Source organism: Equus caballus, chromosome X (genome assembly GCF_041296265.1).
Source record: "Equus caballus isolate H_3958 breed thoroughbred chromosome X, TB-T2T, whole genome shotgun sequence".
NCBI classification, from domain to species: Eukaryota; Metazoa; Chordata; class Mammalia; order Perissodactyla; family Equidae; genus Equus; species Equus caballus.
In genome coordinates, this window is record NC_091715.1 from 130,059,816 (window position 1) to 130,083,963 (window position 24,148).

The 24,148-nt window shown below is 40.4% G+C and overlaps 1 protein-coding gene across 10 annotated transcripts in view; it reads right to left on the reverse strand.

Annotated features, from left to right (window-relative positions):
* Nucleotides 1-24,148, reverse strand: part of ARHGEF6 (Rac/Cdc42 guanine nucleotide exchange factor 6) — a 105,698-nt gene that overhangs the window by 50,755 nt on the left and 30,795 nt on the right. For all 10 annotated transcript variants that reach the window (XM_070258217.1, XM_023634028.2, XM_001489854.6 and 7 more), the window contains 3 exons: nt 23,749-23,873; nt 22,236-22,437; nt 12,209-12,279 (listed from right to left, as the gene is read on the reverse strand). In XM_070258217.1, the coding sequence (XP_070114318.1) occupies nt 12,209-12,279; nt 22,236-22,437; nt 23,749-23,873 (398 nt within the window). The remainder of the gene's footprint in view (nt 1-12,208; nt 12,280-22,235; nt 22,438-23,748; nt 23,874-24,148) is intronic.

The window sequence follows — 24,148 nt, forward strand, 5'->3', positions numbered from 1 at the left end:
CAGAGCCTTGCCAAACTTAACCACTAGGCCACTGGGGCTGGCCCATAAGTTATGTTCTTGATAAGATCTTTAGAGGACAAAATCTGAGGACACTGAACTTTTAAGCAGGGTTAAAACTGGTCTTTTAATAAAGGTAAAAAGTGGTAGTATGAACAATCCAAAGAGAAAAGGAAGTTGAAATGTGAGGAATTTAACAGGTCAAATAATGCTTACCAGTATTATTAATGATAACCAAATTAGAATCCTATAGGCCAAACAAGCAATGTACAGGTTTACAATTTCTCTTCCCCCACCAATCCTAGGACCACGTCCAATTTCCCAACCTCTGCCTGAGGAAGCTGCAACCTTCATTTCAAGCTCCTAGAGATAATCAAGCTAACATTTTGGTATATTATCTCTCATATCTCCTAATTCATTCAACAAAAATTTACTGAGTGTCTACTCTGTGCCAAATGCTGCACCTGCAGGGAGTTTCCGCTCTTTTTGCAGAGGGAGAAATTCAATAGGGGATCATAAGACCATGCAAAGCATTCTTAGCTAGGAGAAGCCCCTTAGTCTACCAATATGCCAGACATATACTCACAAGACAATGCATGACGATCTGCTTTTGAAAGGCGGAGTGAACAAAGCAAGCGGAGGTCCAGGTAGCTATGGTGTTCTTTTTGGGAAACAGTTGGACTGGAAGGTGGTCGTCCAGGCTCTGCTACCAACTCATAGGTCACTTCAGTTTTAAGGCTTCACTCAACCTCATCTCAGATTGTGACATTTCACCTACCTCAGGGACCATTGTGAAGAGGTAGTGAGACACTGGATAAGTAGGTGCTGGGTGAGTGGGAAGGACAATATCTCCCCTAGTTGAGAACCAGTGGTTTAGAAGGACACAGGACACGGGGTGGCTTCAAAAGCTAGGGCTTAATTGTAGCTTCTCCTCCCCAGCCACTCACGTCTACTTATAGCTCCTCTGTTCGTCGGGAACTACTGTCTGAAGGTGAAAGTGCAAATCCGGAGGCCCGGAGTTACTAATGTTCTCTGAAATCAATCCAACGATGGAAAAGAAAGGTTATCCCCTATAGAAAGGCTAAGCACAACAAAGGAAATTAGAAATTATCTTGAGATGAAAAAAAAAGAAAACACAACTTAGAAAAAGAACTTATGGGATGCAGTTAAAGCAGTGCTTAGAGACAAATACACAGCTGTAAAATGCCATATATCAAAAAAGAAGATAGAGAACTTTTGGTTTCTGGTCCAGCATTTAAGGAGCTTGCAAGTCATTACTCCATTCTAACATCAAGTAAATAGCTGAACAAACTGAAAAAACAGAAACCCTAACTTTTCTTACAACTGTTAGGGAACTGTTTAGGGAATTGTTAGGGAACTGTTAGGGGAAAAAGCTAACCCTCAAATTGGAGAGACAGGCAGGCAGATACAGAGAACCAAAACTTGCTGGAGCAGAAACCCATGAGCAGAAGTTTCCATGGGAATAAGTACAGGGGCAGGAAAACCTGAACTGTAATTGATGAATAGCTGGAGGCTCAGCGTGAAAAGTCTCCAGGGGGCCCAGTCACAGGGGAGCACATCTTCACTTTTGTGAGTTTTACCTCTAGTAGCTCTACCAGTAACTTCTCACAGTGAAGACAGGAGGAAAATCCCCCTCATGCTTCAGAAGGAAGAAGGGAAATGTAGCCATTTTGAAATAAACCAGGGCAGTCTGTTCTTTGTAACAACGTCTGCTCTCCAGAGAGATGATTTTCCCAGAGCCCAACCTACTGGGATTTTATCAGAGCCTAACATGCCTAGGGAAAGGGAAATCCCCCAATCCAGCTCCCTCTAGTCTCCCTGTCCCACCTCTGGGAGGAAAAAGAAAATCGAGAAGCACTGGTGAAGTTCACAATCTAGGGACATAAACTCACCAAAAGCCTGAGACCTAATCATGGGACTTTGGAACACTCCCCCCACCCCCACACCCCACCACCATATTATTAAAGGCCTATTTACTGTGGTTCCTTTTACCTAGTACATCATATCTGCCTTCCAAGAAAAAATTACAAAGCATACGAAAAGGTAAAAAACCTTCAAACATTCACAGTTTGAAGAGATAGAGCAAACACTAGAAACAAAGTCAGATATGGCAGGAATGTTGGAATTATCAGACCAGGATTTTAATATAACTATGATTAATATGCTAAGGGTTCTAATGGCAAAATTAGACAACATGCAAGAACAGATGGGTGTTGTAATCAGAGAGAAATACTAAGAAAGAAGAAAAATGAAATGCTAAAGATCAAAAGCACTATATAACGACATTTCGGTCAACGACAGACCACATATATGGTGGTGGTCTCATAAGATGAGTACAATATAGCCTAGGTGTAGAGTAGGCTACACCATCTGGGTTTACGTAAGTATGCTCTGTGATGTTTGCACAACAAAATCATCTAATGACACATTTCTCAGAATGTATCCACATTGGTAAGCGACGCGTGATTGTAATAGAAAGGAAGAATGCCTTTGATGCATTAGTACTGGACCATTGAGGAAAGAATCTCTGAACTTGAGGATATGTCAATAGAATCTTCTGAAACTAAAGAGCAAAGAGAAAAAAAACTTAAAAAATGGAACAGAATATCTAATAACTGTGGGACAACTACTAAAGGTGTTACATATGCGTGATGAGAGTACCAGAAGGAGAAGAGAGAGAGAAAGGGACAGAAGAAATATTTGAAACAACAGTGACTGAGAATTGCCTCAAATTAACATCGGACACCAAACCACAGATCCAGGAAGTACAGACAAGATCAAGCAGGATAAATGCCACAAAAAAAGTTCCTAGGCATATCATATTCAAACTCCAGAAAGATCAAAGATAAAGAAAAAATGGGGAAAGAAGTCAGAGGAAAAAAAATAGCTTACCTATCTATAGAGCAGCTAAGATAAGAAGTATATCCAGCTTCTCCTCAGAAACCATGCAAGCAAGAGGAGAGTGGAGTGAAATATTTAAGATGTTGAGGAAAATATCCCACCAACCAGGAATTCTGTATCCTGTGAAATTTTCCTTCAAAAGTCAAAAAGAAATAGACTTTCTCAGACATACAAAAATCAAGGAAATTTTTTGCCAGTAGACTGGCCTTGCAAGAAATGTTTAACAAAAAAGTTCTTCAGAGAGAAAGAAAATGCTTTAGATCAGAAACTCAGATCTACATAAGGAAAGAAACCATGAGAGATGGAAAAAGTGAAGATAATTTTTATTTTTCTTATTCTTTGTTTTTTTTTTTTTTGAGGAAAATTGGCCCTGAGCTAACATCTACCACCAATCCTCCTCTTTTTGCTGAGGAAGACTGGCTCTGATCTAACACCCATGCCCATGCTCCTCTACTTTATACATAGGATGCCTGCCACAGCATGGCTTGATAAGCAGTGCATATGGCCAGTCCTGGGATCCGAACTGGCGAACCCTGGGCTACTGAAGTGGAACGCATGAACTTACTGCTACTCGGTGTTATTTGAAAGTGGACTTGGACTAGTTCTAAATATATATTGCAACCTCTAGGGCAATCATTAAAAAAAGTAAAAAAAAAATTTCTAGAAAGACACAAACTACCAAAACTGACTTACAAAGAAACAGAAAATCTGAAGAGGCCTATAACAAGTAAAGAGATTGAATTAGTATTCAAAACAACTTCCCACAAGTTAAAGCCCACGATAAGATGGCTCTACTGATTGATTCTACCAAAAGTTTGAAGAATTCACATGAATCCTTCACAAACTCTTAAAATTCTGGAAAAAAAAGAACAAAGAGGGTACACTTTCCAATTTCAAAACTTACTAGAAAGCTACAGTAACAAGACTGTTTAGTACTGGTAAAGGATAGATCTATAGATCAATGGAATAGAATCAAGATTCTAGAAATGAACCCATGGTCAACTGATTTTTGACAAGGGTGCCAAGACCTTTCAACAGGGAAAGAACCATCTTCTCCACAAATGGTACTGGGACCATTGGATATCTGCATACAAAAGAAAGAATTTGTGCTCCTACTTTACAGCATATATGAAAATTAACTCAAAATGGATTCAAGAGTTAAAACTATAAAACTCTTAGAAGAAAACAGAGGAGGAAATCTTCACAATCTTGGATTTGGCAATGGATTCTTGGATGACAACAAAAGCACAAGCAACAAGACAAAAAATAGATAAATTGGAATTCATGAAAATCAAAAACTTTTATGTGTCAAAAGACATTATCACGAAAGTGGAAAAAAAGTCCACAGAATGGGAGAAATATTTACAAATCATATATCTGATAAGGGTCTAGTATCCAGAATGTATAAAGAACTCTTACAACTCAAAAATAAAAATGATAATAAAAAATTGGTAAAGAACTTGAATAGACATTTCTCCAAAGAAGATATACAAATGGCCAATAAGCACATGAAAAGATACTCAACAGCATTAACCATTAGGAAATGCTAATCAAAATCACAATGAGGGGCTGGACCCGTGGCCAAGTGGTTAAGGCACTCTGCTTTGGTGGCCCAGGGTTTCGCCAGCTAGGATCCTGGGCATGGACATGGCACCACTCATCAGGCCATGCTGAGGTGGCATCCCACATGCCACAGCTAGAAGGACCCACAACTGAAAATATACAACTACGTACTGGGGGGCTTTGGGGAGAAAATGGAAAAAATAATATCTTTAAAAAAAATCACAACGAGATACTACTTCACGCTCATCAGGGCGGCTATAATAAAAAGCAAAAAACAGACAATAACAAGTGTTGATGAGAATGTGGAGAAACTGGAATGCTCATACGTTGCTGGTGGGAAAGTCAAAAGGTGCAGTTGTTGTGGAAACCTTGGCAGTCCCTCAAAAACTTAAACATAGAGGTACCATTTGACCCAGCAATTCCACTCCTAGAGAAATGAAAACATATGTCCACAGAAAATTTGCACATGACTTTTCACAGCAGCATTATTAATAATAACCAAAATGTGGAAACAATCCAGAAGCTCATCAACTGATGAATGGATAAACAAACCTGGCATATCCGTGCAATGGAAGATTATTCATCCATGACATGGAAAGAAGTACTGATTTATTCTACAACATGGATGAACTTTGAAACTATCATGCTAAGTGAAAGAAGCCAGACACAAAAGAACCAGTATTGTATGATTCAATTTACACGAAATGTCCGGAATAGGCAAAATCTACAGAGACAGGAAGTAGATTAGTGGTTGTCAAGGGCTAGAGGGAGTGACCGCTAACGGGTACAGGGTTATTTATTGTGTGATGAAAATGTTATAAGATGGTGGTGATCATCACACAACTCTGTTAATTTGCTAAAATTCAGTGAGTTATACACTTTTAAATGGTGAATTACATGTCAATAAAACTGTTTTATTTTTAAAAGTCAAAGCACAAATTTCTCATCTGTTAATACACACTTTTCTGGTTTTTCTCTGATTCCAAGTCCTTATCCAGTATGATGTTCCTCCAAACTCAAGTTTGTCCGTCATTACAGCTCTCCACCGAGCCGGGCTGTTGCTCACTGCAGTATCTCCAGTAGTCACTTATTCTCACACTCAGCACGAGTATTCACTTTTTTATTCTTAGAAATGGAGAGAACTGTACTAGAATTCAACAGTACCATAGTTTTTTGAGAGCTAAAACATATGCAGATTACTTTATCAACAATATTTATTTGTTTGTCTATAGTATTTGTATGGGGGGTAGAACGGATGGTGGCATGCCTTCCCATTTATATTCAGGAGGGAACGAAGTCATCTAATCACCTCCTTTTGTTCACATTTTTCTAAAAAGACTGTGTCTGGTAATGAGCCATCTCACACCCTCACCCTCCTTTCAAGCACTGTTGTCTGTATCTGTCACACTACCCAAATTATAATGTCTGTTAAAAAAAAAAGAAAAACAAAATAAAAAACCAACCACACAGCCATTGCCTGAAGGGGATTTTTAAATTAGAAAACTCACAGATATTCTTTACATCATAAAATGTGATTTTTCAAACAATTAAACAACATTGTTTTCATTCCATGGTTCCTATAATTCAACATCCCTCTCTCCACTGAAACAGCTTTATTATTTCAACTTCCCTTAAAACGTTATCATCTAAGTCTCCTTTGAAAGAAATCAGTAGGATTTTGCAAGAAAGGTGCCAACGGTCCTACTGCAATGGCTATATTTGCTGGGTGAGGCAGCACACTTTCTAGGAGTTCCACCTCTGTTGAAACCACCAGCATAGGACACATCGAAGGCAAAGGCGAGGCAAAGACACTTCCTGCTGCCTGTCAATGAGTCCTGGAGAGCTAAATGGAAACTGTACATTAAACCTACATTGTAAGTTTTGAGGATGGCTGAATGCTGACTTTACAAAACTAAATAGACAAAGGTGATTAATGAGTCCTTCATTAAATAATTCAAAAGAAATTTTAATGGCAATGTATTAAACAGCACTGCCCTTGCTGTGGTTTGATAAGTAGAAATGCTCGTCATAGTGGATGCTTGGGATTCTTTGCCAAATTCACTTGGACTTTTATTGCTCTCCTCAATCTCAAAAGACCAACTGATGAACTTCGGAGACGGGGTCTTTATTTTTCAGGCCACAGGGCATCTACTGTAAAAGGATAAAAAGGGAAGCAGACAGAGAAGGCTATGTGTTCCCAAACAGAAGGCCTCAGTGGTGAGTCAGAAGGCAAGGGGTTTGGCAGGCCAACCAACTTCAGAGCAGCACAATTTGATCGAGATGAAATCCATTCAAACTCATGAAAATAGACTACGTCCAGACATTGCCTTCGCCTCCCTGACTCTGTCTTCACAGGGACAACTGAGTATCCTTTTGCTCAATTAACCTTTGACTAAATTCAGCATAAAACAGATGGTGAGAAGCCGTAGAAAAGGAGGTGGAGGCCTTTTGTACCTCCATCCTAGGCTATTGATTTCCCAGGAAAATATATTTCCTACATTTCCTGGAAAGGCTTTAGAGTGAATTCATTTTTTATAACTCTGTTTTCCAAAGGGAAAGAGTCATATAAGTATGAAGAAATTATTTTATGAGGCTAAAATGCACAAAGCCTGAAAACAGAGATATATCCAATGATAAAGGGAGATATAATGGCCCCAGGAAACCTTAAATCAAAGCAAAAACATCACATTACAGGAATTCTGAGATAACGATGACGCCTGTAAAAATGAGTTCATGTTGGTAAAGTCCTCTGAGAATGAAAAAGGCAATATATTACTGTATTTATGTCATTTTGGATGTATACGCCAGTAGGACCACCTGTTTACCTTCAAGTGCACTGATTGATTTCGTACCTCCAGGTCCTCGGCTTTCACAAACAAGCAGCACTATCCCCCATTATTGACAGACTCCACAAATTCCTGTCACCTCCTCTACCTCCAGCCCCCAGAAAGAAGAGATGTATGGATGAGTAAGACAGGAAGTGGGTAGGAAAAAAGAATAGGGGATAAGCAGAAGGAATAAATGGATACATCTGTAAGGTAGTTTTGGCTGGTGAATTACAAAAGGGAGGGAGCACAAAGAATTTTTAGAGCCATGAAAATACTCTGTATGATACTATAATCATGGATACATGTCATTATTCATTTGTTCAAGCCCACAGAATGGACAACGCCAAGAGTGAACCATACTGTAAACTATGGACTTTGGGTGATAATGATATGTCATTGTAGATTCTTCAGTGGACAAATGCACTGCTCTGGTGGGGGATGCTGATAGTGGGGAAGGCTTTGTATGTGTGGGAGCAGGGGGTACGTGGGAAATCTCTGTACCTTCCACTCAATTTTGCTGTGAACCTAAAACTGCTCTGAAAAAATAAAGTCTTTTTAAAAAGGGTGGATAAGCACTAAAAAGGTAGAAAAATTCAGAGTGGGAGCAAGTGGGTAGATAGATGAGTGAGAAAAAACGGAGGGAAGCAAAAGGTGGGTGGCAAGAGCAAGAATTACAGGAGGCTTCCTGGGATTTTAATGTGATTTCACACGCCACAGACTCTTTCCCACTTTTCCTACTGCATGTAGGTTCTATAAGATATAGCCTTTAGGCATGTGCCACAAGTTAAAATAAAGTAGAAGAAAGTTAAAAAAAAAATAATACTGGTCCTTACTGATTATATTTTCCTTTTTGGATGTAGGGAAATATCATCTCTCCCTCTGCAGACAGACGCTCATTCCCAGAGTTGAATATTCGGATTAGTGTGAGTCTGGCCTATTTGTGGCAGCAGAAAGGACCACATTCTTACAGGGGGCTTGTTGCAGTGAATAAGGAATTTCACCTTCCGAGTGGCATTTTGATGGGGGAAGAAGCGAGTGCAGTCCACTTGATGACCCGCAGGGACGGACTGCAGGCACAAACATTCTTGCCTGGCTGAATTTGCTCATATAAATCCCCCTGCCTGAATTGCCTTTCAGCTTTTGTCTGCTTACCTAAGTCCTGACACACCTTGAATCCTTTCTCTTCCATTCAACCTTTCCCTATACCTTTAGTTTAGGAGTATCAGAATCATGTGTAGGGAGTGGGAAGGCGATGGTGAGAAAAGGGCTGAGGGAGTTGCTAAGAATGCTGTTTTTTGGGATCTGCGGCCAGAGATTCTGATGTAGCAAGTCAGGTGTGCGGCCTAGATCTCTGCGGTTTAACAAGCTCCACAGGCGCTTCTGATGCAAGATTCCCCAACCACATTTTGGGAACCTCATCTTAGGACACTTTCTCACTTTCCATCATTTCTGCCATGTGGCTTATGCTATCATGTCTGTCCTGTCTCCCAAACGAGACCATGGGTGCCAAGACGGAAGTGCTGCATGAAAACGAAGCCTGCCAACTAAGCTACAGAGATTCCTTTTTCTGTTCTTTCTTTTTTCAGTTTTATTGAGGTATAGTTAACAAGTAAAAATTGAACATATTTAAGGTATACAACTTGGTGTTTTGAGATAGGTATACATTGAGAAATGATCACCACAATCAAGCTAATCAACACATCAATCACCTCACATAGTTAGCAATTTCTTTTTGTTGTCATTGTTGTTGTTCTTCTTCTTCTTAAGGTTTTAATCTCTCCTGGTCCATAACAGCAACTTACAATGGGCAAAGAAAGCCAAGGAGCAGAAGATTATGAGAAAAATAATGAAAAATGATATGCTTTTTTACAATGGTGAGAGAAGTTTAACAAATAGCAGTGAATTTTGAGGACAATGAAGGAACCAAGGTCAGGGACAGCAAAAGGCTCCTCTGGGCTGCCGTGTCCCTGAGGGATGTTAAACTCCCATTCAGAACAATAGGCCAGGAGTGGTCAAGCCTCAGTTGATAAAATAAACACGCCTCGTGGCAGCTGCAGGACTGCGCTGGGTGCCCAAAGCCACTCTGATCATACTGGAGAACTTCATAACGTTTCAAAATTGATGTGCAATCAGCAGCACGCCAAGGCCTCAATCAGCACACGGTCCCTTGAAAACTTGAAAAGGGGTAGACTTGCAAATTCTAAGAGGTTTCTATCCTGCCCAAGTTTACCGGATGTGATGGTTAATTTTGACTTGACTGCATGAGCTGGGTCTTCTCCTGCCCTCAGACTGGGACTTATACCACGGGCTCTCCTGCTTCTCAGGCCTTTGGCCTGAACTACACCACTATCTGTCCTGGGTCCCAACTTGGAGATGGCAGATTGTGGCATTTCTCAGCCTCAATAATCGCCTGAGCCTATTCCTTATAGTAAATCACTTTATATGTAGCCTATTGGTTCTGTTTCTCTGGAGAACCCTGACTAATACACAGGGCCAAAGTAAAGAGAGCATTTGGACTAGGAAGGACTCTCTGAATGGAAGAGCAGAGGAACAGGCTGATCAGAGACAGGTATTGTCAGAGTGTGAAGATAGAAAAATCGCCATGAAGGAGAAATAATGAAGGATACATAGTCCCTGTTTTTATTTAAATATATATGTACCCATATACACACATATATATCACAGGCTATATATAAGCATATATATGCACACACATACACACACACCTACATCAAAGTTTAGCAGAAGATTCACCAACATGTTAATACTGATTATCTCTGAGTGGTGGGATTATAGGTGATACAGGTGATATTTATTTTCTTCTTTATACTTTTTCTGTATTGTCTGATTTTTAAAAAAAAGTTATTTATATAATGCTATGTGTTCTTTCTGTTTTGTAGAAAATGGAGTAAAAATCAGCCACTAGTGAGCTTATAGAACCAGTAACAGAAAATGTCTACAATTAATGACTCTTAGAGGGAAGAAGATTTAGTATAAGATCAGACGGGGACAGCTCACATGTGAGTGGACTTGATTTTCCAGGTCTCCAAATACTGTGGGTGGGCTAGAATTTTTTTTATTTGTCTAAGGTATTCAACACAGATTGGGAGGGCAGTCAGAACACTCAGAACATATTTTGAATTAATTGCCACTAAAAATTTGCCTAAATGTTCAAAGAGAAAAACATGTGGATGAAAAGCAAACACCAACACCCAACCCAAATCCCCTCACATCCATATCTAGTTAGAAAAATATGTCCAAGTGGTCTCAATAATTCAGCAGTGCTTACACCACAGCTTTACAGCTCCTTCAGAGGCCATCATGGGCTCCCCAAGACCTTCTGTTTTCTTTAAGTTTGATGTTTGAGACAAAGTGTGTAAAATTAAAGAAATATGTACATATGTCTGTCTTTTGAGCCAACACTTTAACTTATAGGAACGCACTCTACAGCTCTTTATATACTTGGCCAAAGTTACACATATAAGCTCTTTGCTGCAGAATTGTTAGTAACAGCAAGGAACCAGAAACAATGCACATGAACTCCTATAGGAGGTGGGTGATACAAACTGTAATACACCCAGAGGTTGTATATAGTACATATAGGATTTACATAAGGCACATGAGAATCACAGGGGCTACCCTGCCTTGCACGATCCCAACATTTTCAATTGGCAGAATCAGCAGAGGCAGAGAGACATCCAAAGCGGAGTGATGGATGTTATGCTCCAGATCCACAGGGAGAAGAAGCCATGATAATGTTTTCATCCACCATTTGACTGTGTCCTTCCTTGAAATGCTAAACCGTTTAGAAATGATTTTAATAATTGAGACTCACCTGGAAGCTAAGAGAAATGGTCAGGAAGGAAGGAGGGAACCTAGCATTGTTGGATAATATATTTTAACCTCAGAAACGTAAAAGGAAAAATAGTGACAAAATTGTCCCCTATGATCATTGTTCATGCTACCTATAAAGTTCCTTCTTGATTTTTCATACCAACTACTGCTCATGTCATCATTATGGAGCAAATTCACTAAAGAGTGAAATTCAATTTTTTGAAACCAAACGCATAGAGATGTTTAAAAACTGTTTATCCATGCACAAAATGGAAGGAGCATGCAGTACAAACACACAGAGAACAGTGGGTGAAAAGTGAAACTATTTCAGCAGAGAAAGAGGAAGACAACGAGGCTCCCAGACAGGAAAACTAAGAGGTTATGATGACTTGACCTTTTCATTAGTGACTGGGCCCACATCAGGAAAGGAGACATGAAGGAAAGCAGAGAGTAGATTAAGGAAAAGGATACAATTTCTTTTTCAAGTGGGGACTTCTTTTGAGCATTACACATGCCCTATTTATAGCTAATATATTTTGACATATCTGTGTTCAAGCCAGAGCTACTTCATTCCTCCCTCTGTGCCAAAGGGCAGTCTTCCCTTTGGGCTCTCCTCGAGAACAAGGTTGATAATATTTCAGAGGATATCACAATGGATTGCTTGATTCTAAAATAAAGTCACAGCATGCAATCACTTAAAACTTATTGCATGGGAGGAACTTGGGAATTCCTCTGCTAAATATCTGGTAAGGCTATATCTAACTACTGAATTTCCCATAATGCCTACATGTTAACTGATTTCTCTTTTGTCACAGTTTCATAGCCCTCGCTCTGAATCTTTGTGCTACCCTTGCATTTTTCAGTACAGTGGATGTAAAACTTCCAGACATCTATAAGAGGCCCACAAGTAGAAGAGTTCCATTAAAATGCAGCTGACCTTAGACCCTTGAAATGCAACTTCATCCAGTCTTCCATCTGTGTCACCTCAACACATCAGTGGTTCAACAAGTGAAAAAGTTCCACATAGAGTCAAGAAAATTTTTGTTCATCATCTGAACACTCACCACGGTATAATAATTCTTGGTAAGTGGAGTAGTTTCAAATCCTTTGACAGCCTTGGGAGAGAGAGGTCTTTCTGTGAAAAAGACATTTAAATTATGTTAATATCATACAAGTCTAAGATGAACATTTTATAACATAGGTCAACAGACTATAAATATTGTCCGCTAGAAGGATCAATGGAAAGGTACATTCCTAAACAAGTGAAACTATGATTTTCCTAAACTATCAGTTGTTAAAGTTAGATCTTCTTGTCCAGGTCCCTCAATTTCTGAGAGGACAAATAAGCCAAGGAGTTAAGGTCCAGCTACTTAACGGCAGGGCCGGGGCAAGAACTTCACTCCCAGTTTGAGATTGTGTCTTTCCTCCTGTCTGCCTCTCCATTCATCTTATTCAAAACAGATAAGCCAATCCAAGCTGACCAAAGATATATATTTGTAATTTACAACTTACTATATAAGTATAATATAAATAAAAGCAAACATCCTATCTTGGGGCTGCCTACTGTGCCCAAAACAAAATAATCCGAATCTTTAACACACTGAAAAATAGCAGAAAACTCTTCTTTCTTTTATGTACCATTTTTAATATCGCCACATTGTTCTGTAAAATGCTGCCTTTCCTTTACAAAGTTAATCTTGCCTATTAAAGCCATGACTAAGAGACATCCTAGGGCATTCTTTCTTTAAAAAAGAAAACGACTTCATAAAAATACAAGACAGTGATCATAAATGTTTAACTGTCACTACAGACTATCTTTCCTACCCTGATTTTCCCCTTTGTTTCGTTTTGGTTTATATTCCATTTTTATCTTGTTACAGTGTTTGCTGCTTGAAACCCTTTCTGAAGTATGGTGCAGTATAAATAACCAAATAATAATATATCATCAGGCCTTGATTTTTCTTGTTTAAAAATAATATTTCCTAGTTTTGAATCTATTACGTTATGACCATAAGAAATGCAAAATATAGAAAAAAAATAGAAACCAATGATTAGCCCATCACCCAGCGCTAAACGTCATCCAGAGTAACATTCTGAAGTGTCTTCCCATTCTTTTTACATATGTGTTTGTGAACACACACAAACACACAAACACAAAGGGATCTTTCTTACTTTACCTACAGCCTTGTAATTCTCCCATTACAACATTATTTCATGAATATTTTCTCATCTAACTTTGATTTCTAATTGTTATATTTTAAAATCTCTTATATTTATCTGGCACTTAATAGCTTTTAAGACATTTTATTCGATCTTTACATCTCTGTCAGGCAGAGATGATCTTCTCAGTTTGCAGAGGAGGTCCCTAAGGTTCAGGAAGGTGAAGTCAGCTGCCTAAGGGCACGAATACAGGAAATGGCAGAGCCAAGAGTGAAGCCCAGGCGTGTCTTGACAAGAGCCTGTGTTCCTAACCATATGATGTCCAGAGATAAAGCGACTGAAGGGCTCAGTTGATGGCATGAGCAGCGGCTCCTACTGGAGCTCAGAGGGGCCATCAGTTCGATCTGGGATGGTCAGAGAAGACCTTTCTGGGCAGGGGATACTTGATCTGGCCCTGCAGTGGGGCTAGAATTCAAACAGGCAGAGAAGACAGTAGAGAGTTTTCTAGTCAGGGAAGATTCCAGAAGCAGAGCTGTAGAAATGGCAATACTTAAGGCAGGACTGTTCCTGCGACAGCGAATTGTCCTGCTGGGCCGGGCTGGGTAGAGTGGAAATAAGGCAAAAAGGCAGCAACGTGTGCCAATTCTGTCACTTCTCAGTGGTGACAAGTGGGGCCTGGTCAGTTTGAGAAAGCTTTATGCTACTTCAGGATCCACCCGGATCCACATGGCGGCTCCACAGGCTTTGCTGGGTAAACCTGAGCAATGCAGAGCCACCTTGCCTTTTACTTGAGATTGTAAATGGCAGAGCCAGGACTGGAACCCAAGCATTGCATTGCCAAGCCTGGTGTTCTTTCCAGCAAACCATGTTTTTGCACTCTTAGACATATTCAAAAGTGACGGTTACCAAATTCTTTTAGTTTTTTATTAGGCAAGTTTTCTACAATGTAGCTACAATGGTTCTACTTAGAACTCAGTTGCTCCGTGCAATTATGATGCAAACCAGTCTTGATAAAAAATGAAACTCTCTAGAGATACCAGCAAGATGTGGTCATCTTTGGAAAGCAAGGCCAAAAGGACGGGTAAACAATAATGGAGAGCCTGCCAAGGCATAGAAGAGGAAAGGAAAAGCCACAGGAATGGGTCACTGTAATTGAAACAAAATGTTAACTATGTAAAGTAGAACAGAGGAGGAGAAATGCGAATTGAAAAGAAAGAAGTGGCTGCTGTGGAGATTCCTGGATGGCTGAACGTAATACAAAAAGAGCTGGTGCTTTGATAAGATCAATAAAATTGTCAAACTACTAGCAAGACTGGCAGAGAAAAAAGAGAGGAGGCACAAATTACTAATATCAGGTGTGAAACAGGGGCTATCACTACAGACCCTAGAGATATCAAATATAATAAAGGAATACTATGAATGACTCTGCACACATAAACTTGATAATTAGATGTGAAATGAACCAATTCCTCAGAAAACCAAAACTACCACAACTCACCCAACATGAAATAGCCCATTTGAATAGCCTTATACCTATTAAGAAAATTGAATTTATAAATTTAAAACTCTGGAAAAAGAAATCTCCAGGCCCATATAGTTTCACTGGAGAAGTCTATCAAATGTTTAAGGAAGAAGAAACACCAGTTCTTCATAATCTCTTACAGAAAATAAGAGGCGGGATCACTTTCTAATTCATTTTAGAAAGTCACTATTACACTGACACCAAAACTAGACAAAGACAGTACAAAAAAAGAAAACTGCTGACCAGCATGCCTCATGAATATAGATGCAAAAACTCTTACCTAAGTACTAGCAAATAGAATTCAGCAATATTTTAGAAGAATTGTATACCATGGAATTCATCCCAGGGATGCAAGGTTGGTTAAATATTCAAAACCCAATCAAGGTAAGCCATGACATTAATAGTCTAAAGGGAAAAATTACATGATAATATCAATCAATGCAGACAAAGCACTTGACAAAATTCAACACCCATTCAAAACACAAAACAAAACTCCCAGAAAAGATAGGAATAAAGAGGAACTTCTTCTACTCAATAAAGAGCATCCACAAAAAACTCAGAGCTAGCATCTTACATGATGGGGAAAGACCAAATGTTGGATGCTTTCCCCCTAAGATCAGGAACAAGGCAAGGATGTCTGCTCTGCCCACTCTTACTCAGCACAGTGCTGGAAGTCCTAGCTCTCCCGGCAGTCTTGGTGTCAGATGGGGGATCAAGTCAAAGAGCGGAAGGAAGACAGATTTAAAAGGACAGACTAGGAAAGCCTAAAAACATGTAGGCTTTGCAAACGACTGGCCCCATGAAAAAATTTGAGGGGTGATAGAAAGAGAAGAACACCAGCACTATGCCTCAGTGACAGTTTCCTGCCCCTTGTTCCTCCTTTGCCATCCACCCCCCAAGCCATTGCTTACTCTCGCCATGTGCAGTTCTTTCTGAAACCTACACTCAGCGACAGGCAGAGAAGGAATAAATATGTGGAGATTCAGAAGAGACGAGTTCAGTCCCTTGTGGTTCAAAGTGACCTAAACAGAACTAACGGGAAAACATAAACTTTTTAGGTGGTGTTTCTAAGGCAATGAAAAGATTGGTCAGTTCAATTCAGTTAGTGAAAAAAAAAACCAGTCAATATAGTGAAGAATTCGAATGGGTTAGTTGACATAATATAACTCAAATAACAACAGTGTCACACAGCTAGAGCCATAAGAAACCTCCTAATCCTGACGTAAAGATCTTTTTCCAATGAATTTTTGATTCTTTTCCTCCCTCGCTGATATATGGATTCCTATTGCCTGTTGGTGGCGATAGGTCAAAAAGAAATCTAGTGACAACTAGTTTCTCTGGCCATGAAACATTATGTGATACACCCAGGGGATTAAAAGAGGAAGTCTAAATATAAAACTCAATCCTAGTTTTGGTTTGTAATGAGTAGGAAGAATCATTTCTTAATCTGCCTTAATACAAATTTAATTAGCCATCTACCTAATCCCCTCATTCGATATCTATATTTACCTGCTAACAAGAAGTGTTTGAAGAAGGTTTTAACGACCCCTTAGATGAATCCATTGCAGAAAAAAGAATTTGCTTAAAATGTCTGCTCCAATCATAGTTGCCTCAGTATTTTCTTGGCATGGAAATTTTGCCAGGAAAATTTTAATGCAAAGTCCTGACAACACTCTTAGCCTTTCTCAGTAACAAAGACAAAAATAAAAAAAGAGAGATAATTTACTATGTTACTCATGTATTGGCAGGAATTATTTTGATGTATAAATAACATGTTAATTTACAGGTTAACATTGATTTTTAAGAAAAGGATAGAAAGTTGTATAAATGGCTAATTTTCTTATTTATAATACATCTGACTCAAATGAAATAAAGGAACAAAGGCCCTTAATATATCTTCTGTAGTTTATAGAATGATTAAGTTATTCATACATGTATTTTTCATGAAGTAAGATCTTTGAAAATAATATTTTTGCTCAAAATAGAGTTTATTTTTCTCATTTAACAATAAATCAAGAGGTAGGCAAGCAGGACTGGTAGTAACAATGGCTTCACCATGTCACGTGTCCAGCTTCCACCATCCTTGGTGAGAGGCTTTTATCATCATGGTCACAAAAACCTACTCAACCTTCAGCTTCAAGCTCATGTTGCAAGGAAATTTATGTATGTGTGTGTTTTATACTCAAATATTCTGTTTCTTAACTTTCTACAGTATTAGATTGGTGGTTCTATAAGTCTTCTGAAATTAGCCTCCTCCTGAAGAGGGGGAAGAAGCTGTCCCCAGGGTGTCAGCCATAATTATCTCTAGACAAAAGCTGCAGTAGAATCTAAAACTTAAAATGCCACTCCCCAAGGGGAAATTTACCAGAACACGAAGTGCTCTTGTCAATGACAGGCTCAAGGGAAGAAAACTGTGCACAGCACTCCCATGGCACAGCAATCTGCAGAACGAGGGTTGTACGGGGCTAGGGTTGCTTCATTTTGTTTCTAAGACAATACAAAAGAATGTGTAGTTATGGGGGCCGGCCCGGTGGCGCAGCGGTTAAGTTCGCACGTTCAGCTTCTCGGCGGCCCGGGGTTCGCTGGTTCGGATCCCGGGTGCGGGCATGGCACTGCTTGGCAGCCATGCTGTGGTAGGCGTCCCACGTATAAACTAGAGGAAGATGGGCACGGATGTTAGCTCAGAGCCAGGCTTCCTCAGCAAAAAGAGGAGGACTGGCAGTAGTTAGCTGAGGGCTAATCTTCCTCCAAAAAAAAAAAAAAAAAAAACCAAGAATGTGTAGTTATCAGCTTGAATGGTACTCCTGTCTACCATGAATAAATTTGTCAGACTTACTATTTAAGTGACCTCAATGTTACGTTTGACCCAATAGTAAGCAGATGGAGATGGAGATTATAGAAGTTCTTTAGTTTCATGCCTGATTCAACTTCATAAATGACCCAAGAGGTTGTATGGTAGTGGGGTTTAAAACTAAATTGAAGGTTTGGTTTCTATAAGATATGCATTTAATCTACGAATCATTTTTTTTAAACTCCTTAAAGATAAATCTTCTTTCCTAAGCTTACATATCAGTATAGACTTCATGGAAAGAAATAAAAAATTGCCAAATATTTTCCAGACTAAACATAGAAGGCATAGCATTGAATTTATGCCTCTCAGCAGCATGCTAGATAGGTTTTGGCCTCCTTACTATTTTGTGGAGGCAGCAAGACTTGGGGTGGGAATGAATTCAAGTCAACAAAGACTTGACATCTGCTTTCCCAACAAAACATTTTCATTACCCCAAGTTAATCTCTTCCACTGTCCCCCAAGCTCGCTCTACTCAATCCCACCACAGATCCTTTATGGTTTTGGTTCTTTCTGACCAATCGCTACAACTTAGCTTCCCCGGCCCTCTCTTCTGGGCCTAGTCACAGCCTACATGTCTGAGGGTTCGGCTCAAGCCCTACCTCCCCCATGAAGCCTCTCCCAACCTCTGCAGCCACAGTGCACTCTCTCCACCAATGATCTGCTATATATTTTACACTTCAACACCCACCACTTCACACTCTCAGTTGTCTGTTTCATCTCCAGCTCTTATCTCTCTCCCATGCTCCAAATCCATCCTGCCAACTACCTGCTGGACATTAGAACTATGACTTGCTGGCACCTCCACTCAACAAAGCCAGAACAACTCAACATCTTCAGTACCAGTCATCCCCTCAGCACATACACACATGCACATGCACACGCACACGCACACACACACCCTCCTCCTCTTATCTTCTCTATTAATGGAGTTCAGCACGTATCACACATGTCCTTTGTCTAAAGCACTGTGTTAGGTACTATGGAGACAGAAAGATATACAGAGATGAGTAAGTCCTCCTTGACCTCCCTGTCAGGATGAGTTAGGCACCCCTGTGCTGCTCACCACTCTCCATAGCGTCCTGTATTTAGCTCTATCACTAAACTTATCATACTCTATTCTAATGGTATCTCCCCCTCACTAGACCAGGAACATCATGAGGGCGAGAGTCATGTCTTAGGTTTCTCTGCCTCACCAGTGCCAAGGACAGGGACTGATATTCTAGTCCTGGAAAATAAACCTTTACTGGCTGGCTTCATGGGTGATACTGCATGCCCTTAAGGAGCTTACCATCAAGCTGGACCCCTAGACTTGGAGTTAACCTCACCTCTTCCCTTTTCCTCATAACTAATCTTCAGTGAGTTTTCTTGATTCTCTTTTAACGATATCTATTGCATCCATCCACTTTCTCTTCCTCTCCACTATCACCAAAGTAGCCCACACCACCATCTGGACTGCCTGGACCTCAGCAGTAGTCTCTATTGGTTTCGCCACATCCTCGTTGGTTATCCCCACCACTTCCCTGTGATGCAGCCCCTGCACTACCACCAGAAAGATCGTTCTCAACCACATGCTATCCCCTACTTAAAGCTTTTCATTGATACCTCTTCACTCACCTGACCCTCAGCCCAAATCATCCCACCATTCACTCCGTGCCTTCCTCCTTCCATGCTTTAACTTACTAACTCCCTCTAACCTTTTTCTACTAGTCAGAACCTTCTTTTCATCCTTTAAGACCCAACTCAAGTGCTTTTATCCCTTCTTAGGTCATTGTTAATCAAATTGTTTCGTTACTCCTCCAACAGCATCGTACTTAGAGCTTTGTCTATGTTACTCTGTCCTATCCTGTCACAGTTGGTTGTGTACACACCTATCTTGACTACTAGACTATAAGGTCCTTGGGTTCAGGGTCCATGAGGACAGATTATTATAGCCCCTTCCCCACCGAGTGCCTAGGAGATGCTCAATGAACAAGCTGAACAAAACTCAATGACCTGCCCCACAATATTCATTCACTTTGCAAATATTTACTGAATCTAACCAAAATGGAAAAAACATCTCTGCCTTCATGGCATTTACATTCTAATGGTAGGATACAGACAGTAAATGAAAAATAAGTAAATGTAGACTATGTTAGCTGGACAGAAATGGTAAACAAAAACATAAAGCAACCAAGGGGGATAGGAGCAGTGGGGATAGGGTTCAATTTGCTCCTGGGTGACCAGGGAAAGCCCTACTACGAAGCAGACAAGTGAGCAAAGACCTGAAGGAGGTAAAGGAAGCAGCCACGCTACTATCTGGGGAGAGCGTTCCAGGTGGAGGGACAGCAAGTGAGGCAGGAGCCTGTCTGGCACAGGCAAGCAGGAGGCCAATGTGGCTGCAGTGGAATAAGTGAGGTGGAGAGAGGCCAGAGAGGAGATCAGAGGGGGAATGGGAGGCCAAATCCTGGAGGGCCTTGCAGGCCATCGGGATGACCTTGGCCTTTACTTTTTTTGAGATGTGAACCCACTACCCAAGTTACACTTTGAAAAAAATCACTCTGGCTGCTGAGTTTACGTTAGATTATAGGAGTGACAAGGACAGGAGCAGGGATGCTGAGGAAGCTGCCGCAATAAACTAGGTGAGAGATGTTCTGTATACTTCTTGTCCTAGGCCTTCCCTGACTAGCAGGCTTCCTGGCCCCAGCTATCCAGACCTATCCTTGACAGTTGGATAAGATGCTCCTAGGGGTTACTTAGGTGTTCAAACCTGAGCCCGAGCTTGCCATGTGAGTCCTTAACTGAGCTCTAAACCAAAGAGAATATAGGAGAAACTTTCAGGGAAGGGTCCAAAGAGCCGGACAAACAGCCCAGGGCAGTTTACAAGGGAGTGGCCAGACTGAGCCACAAGGCATCTCAGAGAGGGCCACTATAACGAGGGCATGCTGTCTGTCCACCTCCCCCAGCCCCTCAACAATGTTGGGATTCCCAGGCAAGATAGCAAGTGCTGCTCCTTTTAGTTTTGCAGATGAAGGCACTGAATCAGGGAACAAAGTTAGAGTGAATCTGGAAAATTATTTAGAGATTCTAACAACCAGATTATACCAATTGAAAGATATAGTAAGGGATAAAAATCAGCTGTGAAAATCATCAAAACCAAGGAAATTCCAGGCAAGGACTATAAAAATACTTCAGAGCTCAACAGAAGCTTCTTGATTCCCAGTAACAAAAAATGTTAAGAGGGGCCAGCCCGGTGGCACAGTGGTTAAGCGTGCACATTCCACTTCGGCGGCCTGGGTTCACTGGTTTGGATCCCGAGTGTGGACATGGCACCGCTTGGCAAGCCATGCTGTGGCTTGCCCACATAGAAAGTAGAGGAAGATGGGCACGGGTGTTAGCTCAGGGCCCGTCTTCCTCAGCAAAAAGAGGAGGATTGGCAGCAGATGTTAGCTCAGGGCTAATCTTCCTCAAAAAAAAAAAAAAACGCTAAGAAGTCTACACAAACATGTATAATTATAAACCTGTTAGTAAATATTTATTCTGTTAAAGGAGATGTCCCCCATTAAGCCAACACACAACACAGAAAAGTGTACAAACTAAATTTTATCTTAAATTCTTTAGGGAAGATTTCCTAACAGGGGTTATCTGGGGGAGGGGATGAAAGAGAGAGGAATTTTTATTATCTACGTTATATATTTCTGTAATGTTTGAATTTATTTACAGTAAGCCTATAACTTTATTAGTTATAGCATTAATTTTCAGGCATTAAAAAAGCAATAAAGACATCTACAAAAGAAAGAACGCACTGACAAACTAACTACTCAAAGGCGCCTTAGGTTAAATATTTTTGAAAAGTGAAGAGATATAATAATGTGAACAACAGAATGCCATTTTATCAGTACTGGGACATATTTTTATATATCAGGCATTTTTTGGTAATATAAGCAGGGCCTACTTCTTAAATAATAAAAGGCAAGTAAGTTAACTAAGAAAGTTCTAGAAAGACTACTGAAGAGCGATTAGATTTCATCCTCTGGATATTATTATGAAAAAGGGTAAGCAGTTAGCAGCATGCAATGAGTTAAAGGCAATCTTATTCAGAATCAAAGCAGCCAGCCAGCTTCCTGCAGTCCTACGACTTTTATTTCTCGTACACATCTCTGAGGCATTTAGACAGAACTGTTTAAAGAGCTGGGGGCTAAAAAAGGGAAGTTAGCACATGGCCTCTCTTATTATTGTATCCTGCCATGGTGATTCTTAGCGTAGCAGGAGGGACTCTGTACTATATGACATGGGCTAGAATTAGTAAACGGAAGGAGACATAGTTAAGGTGGAACAGTTGTCTGAGCTTTAAATTCTTTTGCTTTTTTGGTTTTTTTCTGCCTTGATGTAATCTGAATACAACTTCCCTTCAAAATATCTAATCACAGATTTTTCCCAGTTCTGTTCTAGTCTTATTTTTGACATACACATACAAGTACAAACAGTTTCTGTTAACCAGTTAAAACTACAAGATTTTCAGTAAGAACACCAAGAAAGCACAAGAGTCAAATTCAAAAAGGCTTGTAAAGGATTCGCTTACCACTGGATTTAATTTCCCGGACATAGTTGCTAGGGAACCAGCCCGTTCTGCCATTTAATGTGCCTTCCCACCAGCCTCCTTCCTCAACCCTAGTGACATAAATGATGTCTCCTTTACAGACTGACAGTTCATCTTCATTAGTCTGTTTAAAGTTGAATCTTGCCTTTACAATCAACTGGTGACTTCCATTTTCCGTCATCTCCTAGAGAAACAAAAGCCACACCAGGTTAAGTGCTCATCTAAATGCAGCAGGGGTAGAAATGATATGAATTTAGGCAAGTAAAGTGGAGTGACGAAGGATCAAATCCCAGGTCCGTCTCAGTCTCGAGTTTTTAACTTAGGAGTGGGCCCAACATGGACAGACCTCAGGGGGGATTAATAAACCCCTCGAAACTGTATGCAAACTTCTGCATTTGTGAGAAGGTGTATTTTGGAGGGAGTCATAGCTTTCATTTCCCTCTCCCCCCACCAATTATCTAAAGATACTTATTTAAATGAGCCAGAAAACAAAGTAGAATGATAAAGTATTCTCTCCTGCCTCTACCCAATACATAGTCTTACATAATTATATGACCAAGATTAGGTACTAACCTACTCTCATAAAATCTGCCTCCCACCTCCAAATTACTAAGAATATCTTAAATTGGCTAAGACTTAGTCATATGCAAAGATCAAATACCCCATAGTTACCTAAATCAGGAGTTCTTAACCTGTCACAGGTCCCTTTGAGAAGCTGATGAGCACAATGGATCTTTACCTAAAACACATACCCCTAAGTTCAAATACAGGAGATTTTGCATACAATTTGAGAGGGTCCAACACGTTGAGTGTGCAACCACAGTGTTCATCAGCTTCTCAAAGAGATCTGTGATTTCAAAAGGTTAACTGCTTTGGAAGTAATTGAAGTGCTTTGGAAGTAATAGCTCATGATGGCTTAAAGCAAGTGGGTGGCTTTTGACAAGGAATAAAGTCTCAAAAGAGCAGAAGATGGGGCGGTTCCTCCCAAATAAAAGCTCCCATTAAGACCAAATGCAAAGGTAACTGGGCTATTCCAATATAGGAGCTCATCATAGGCTCAATAGGAAGACAAACAGGAAAAATAAAATAACAATAATGATGACAATAGCAAGTAACATATATTGATCACCGACTAGGTGCCAGGCACTACTTAGTTCTCCTAATAAGGCAAGGGATAGGGGAAATAACAGCAATGTGCCTGCCCTGAGGAAGTAGTCACAATGGCTTACGTTTGCATGGCATTCTCAGTTAAACAACTTGCTCAATTCTTGGAAGGGACAGGACCTTTGGGTTTCAACCCCATTGTCTGACTCTCTGCTCCACATGCCTTTGGTTTGTTCCACGGGCCAGCCCGAACTGGTGGTGGGTTTAAAATCAGTTTTCTCTGCCCCAACAAACAGGATGGCTATCTCGCCACATATAGAGATGCAACTTGGATATCGATCTAATTTTACGGATTTTAGAACCGGTAAGGGGAATTGGGGACTATACTTACCACTGGCTTTGACTGCCTTTGCAGCCCTGGAGCTGTGCTAGAAACTGCTCCCTGTGGGTTTGTCTGGGAACTATTAGCAGCACTAAGAGAAGAGGAACGTGCACATGGTCTTTCTGACAGCTGATCTGTGAAAAGAGGAAAAGACACGGTAAAGGGAACCACTCATGTCGGAAAAATATCTACAACATAACATTATCTTTCGTGGGGCATTATCAAAGGCAACCTGGCCATAATTCTGTGTTATCATCATGAACATGCCAAGTGTATTTCATCCCCCCTCCCTTTTTGGTGGCCAACTTCTTTTTCTTAACCTTACTGGCCATTGCTCTCCAGTAGAATGAAAAACAGCGACAGAACCACATTTTCTCTTAACCCATTTCCCTACAACCCTTCCCTCCTG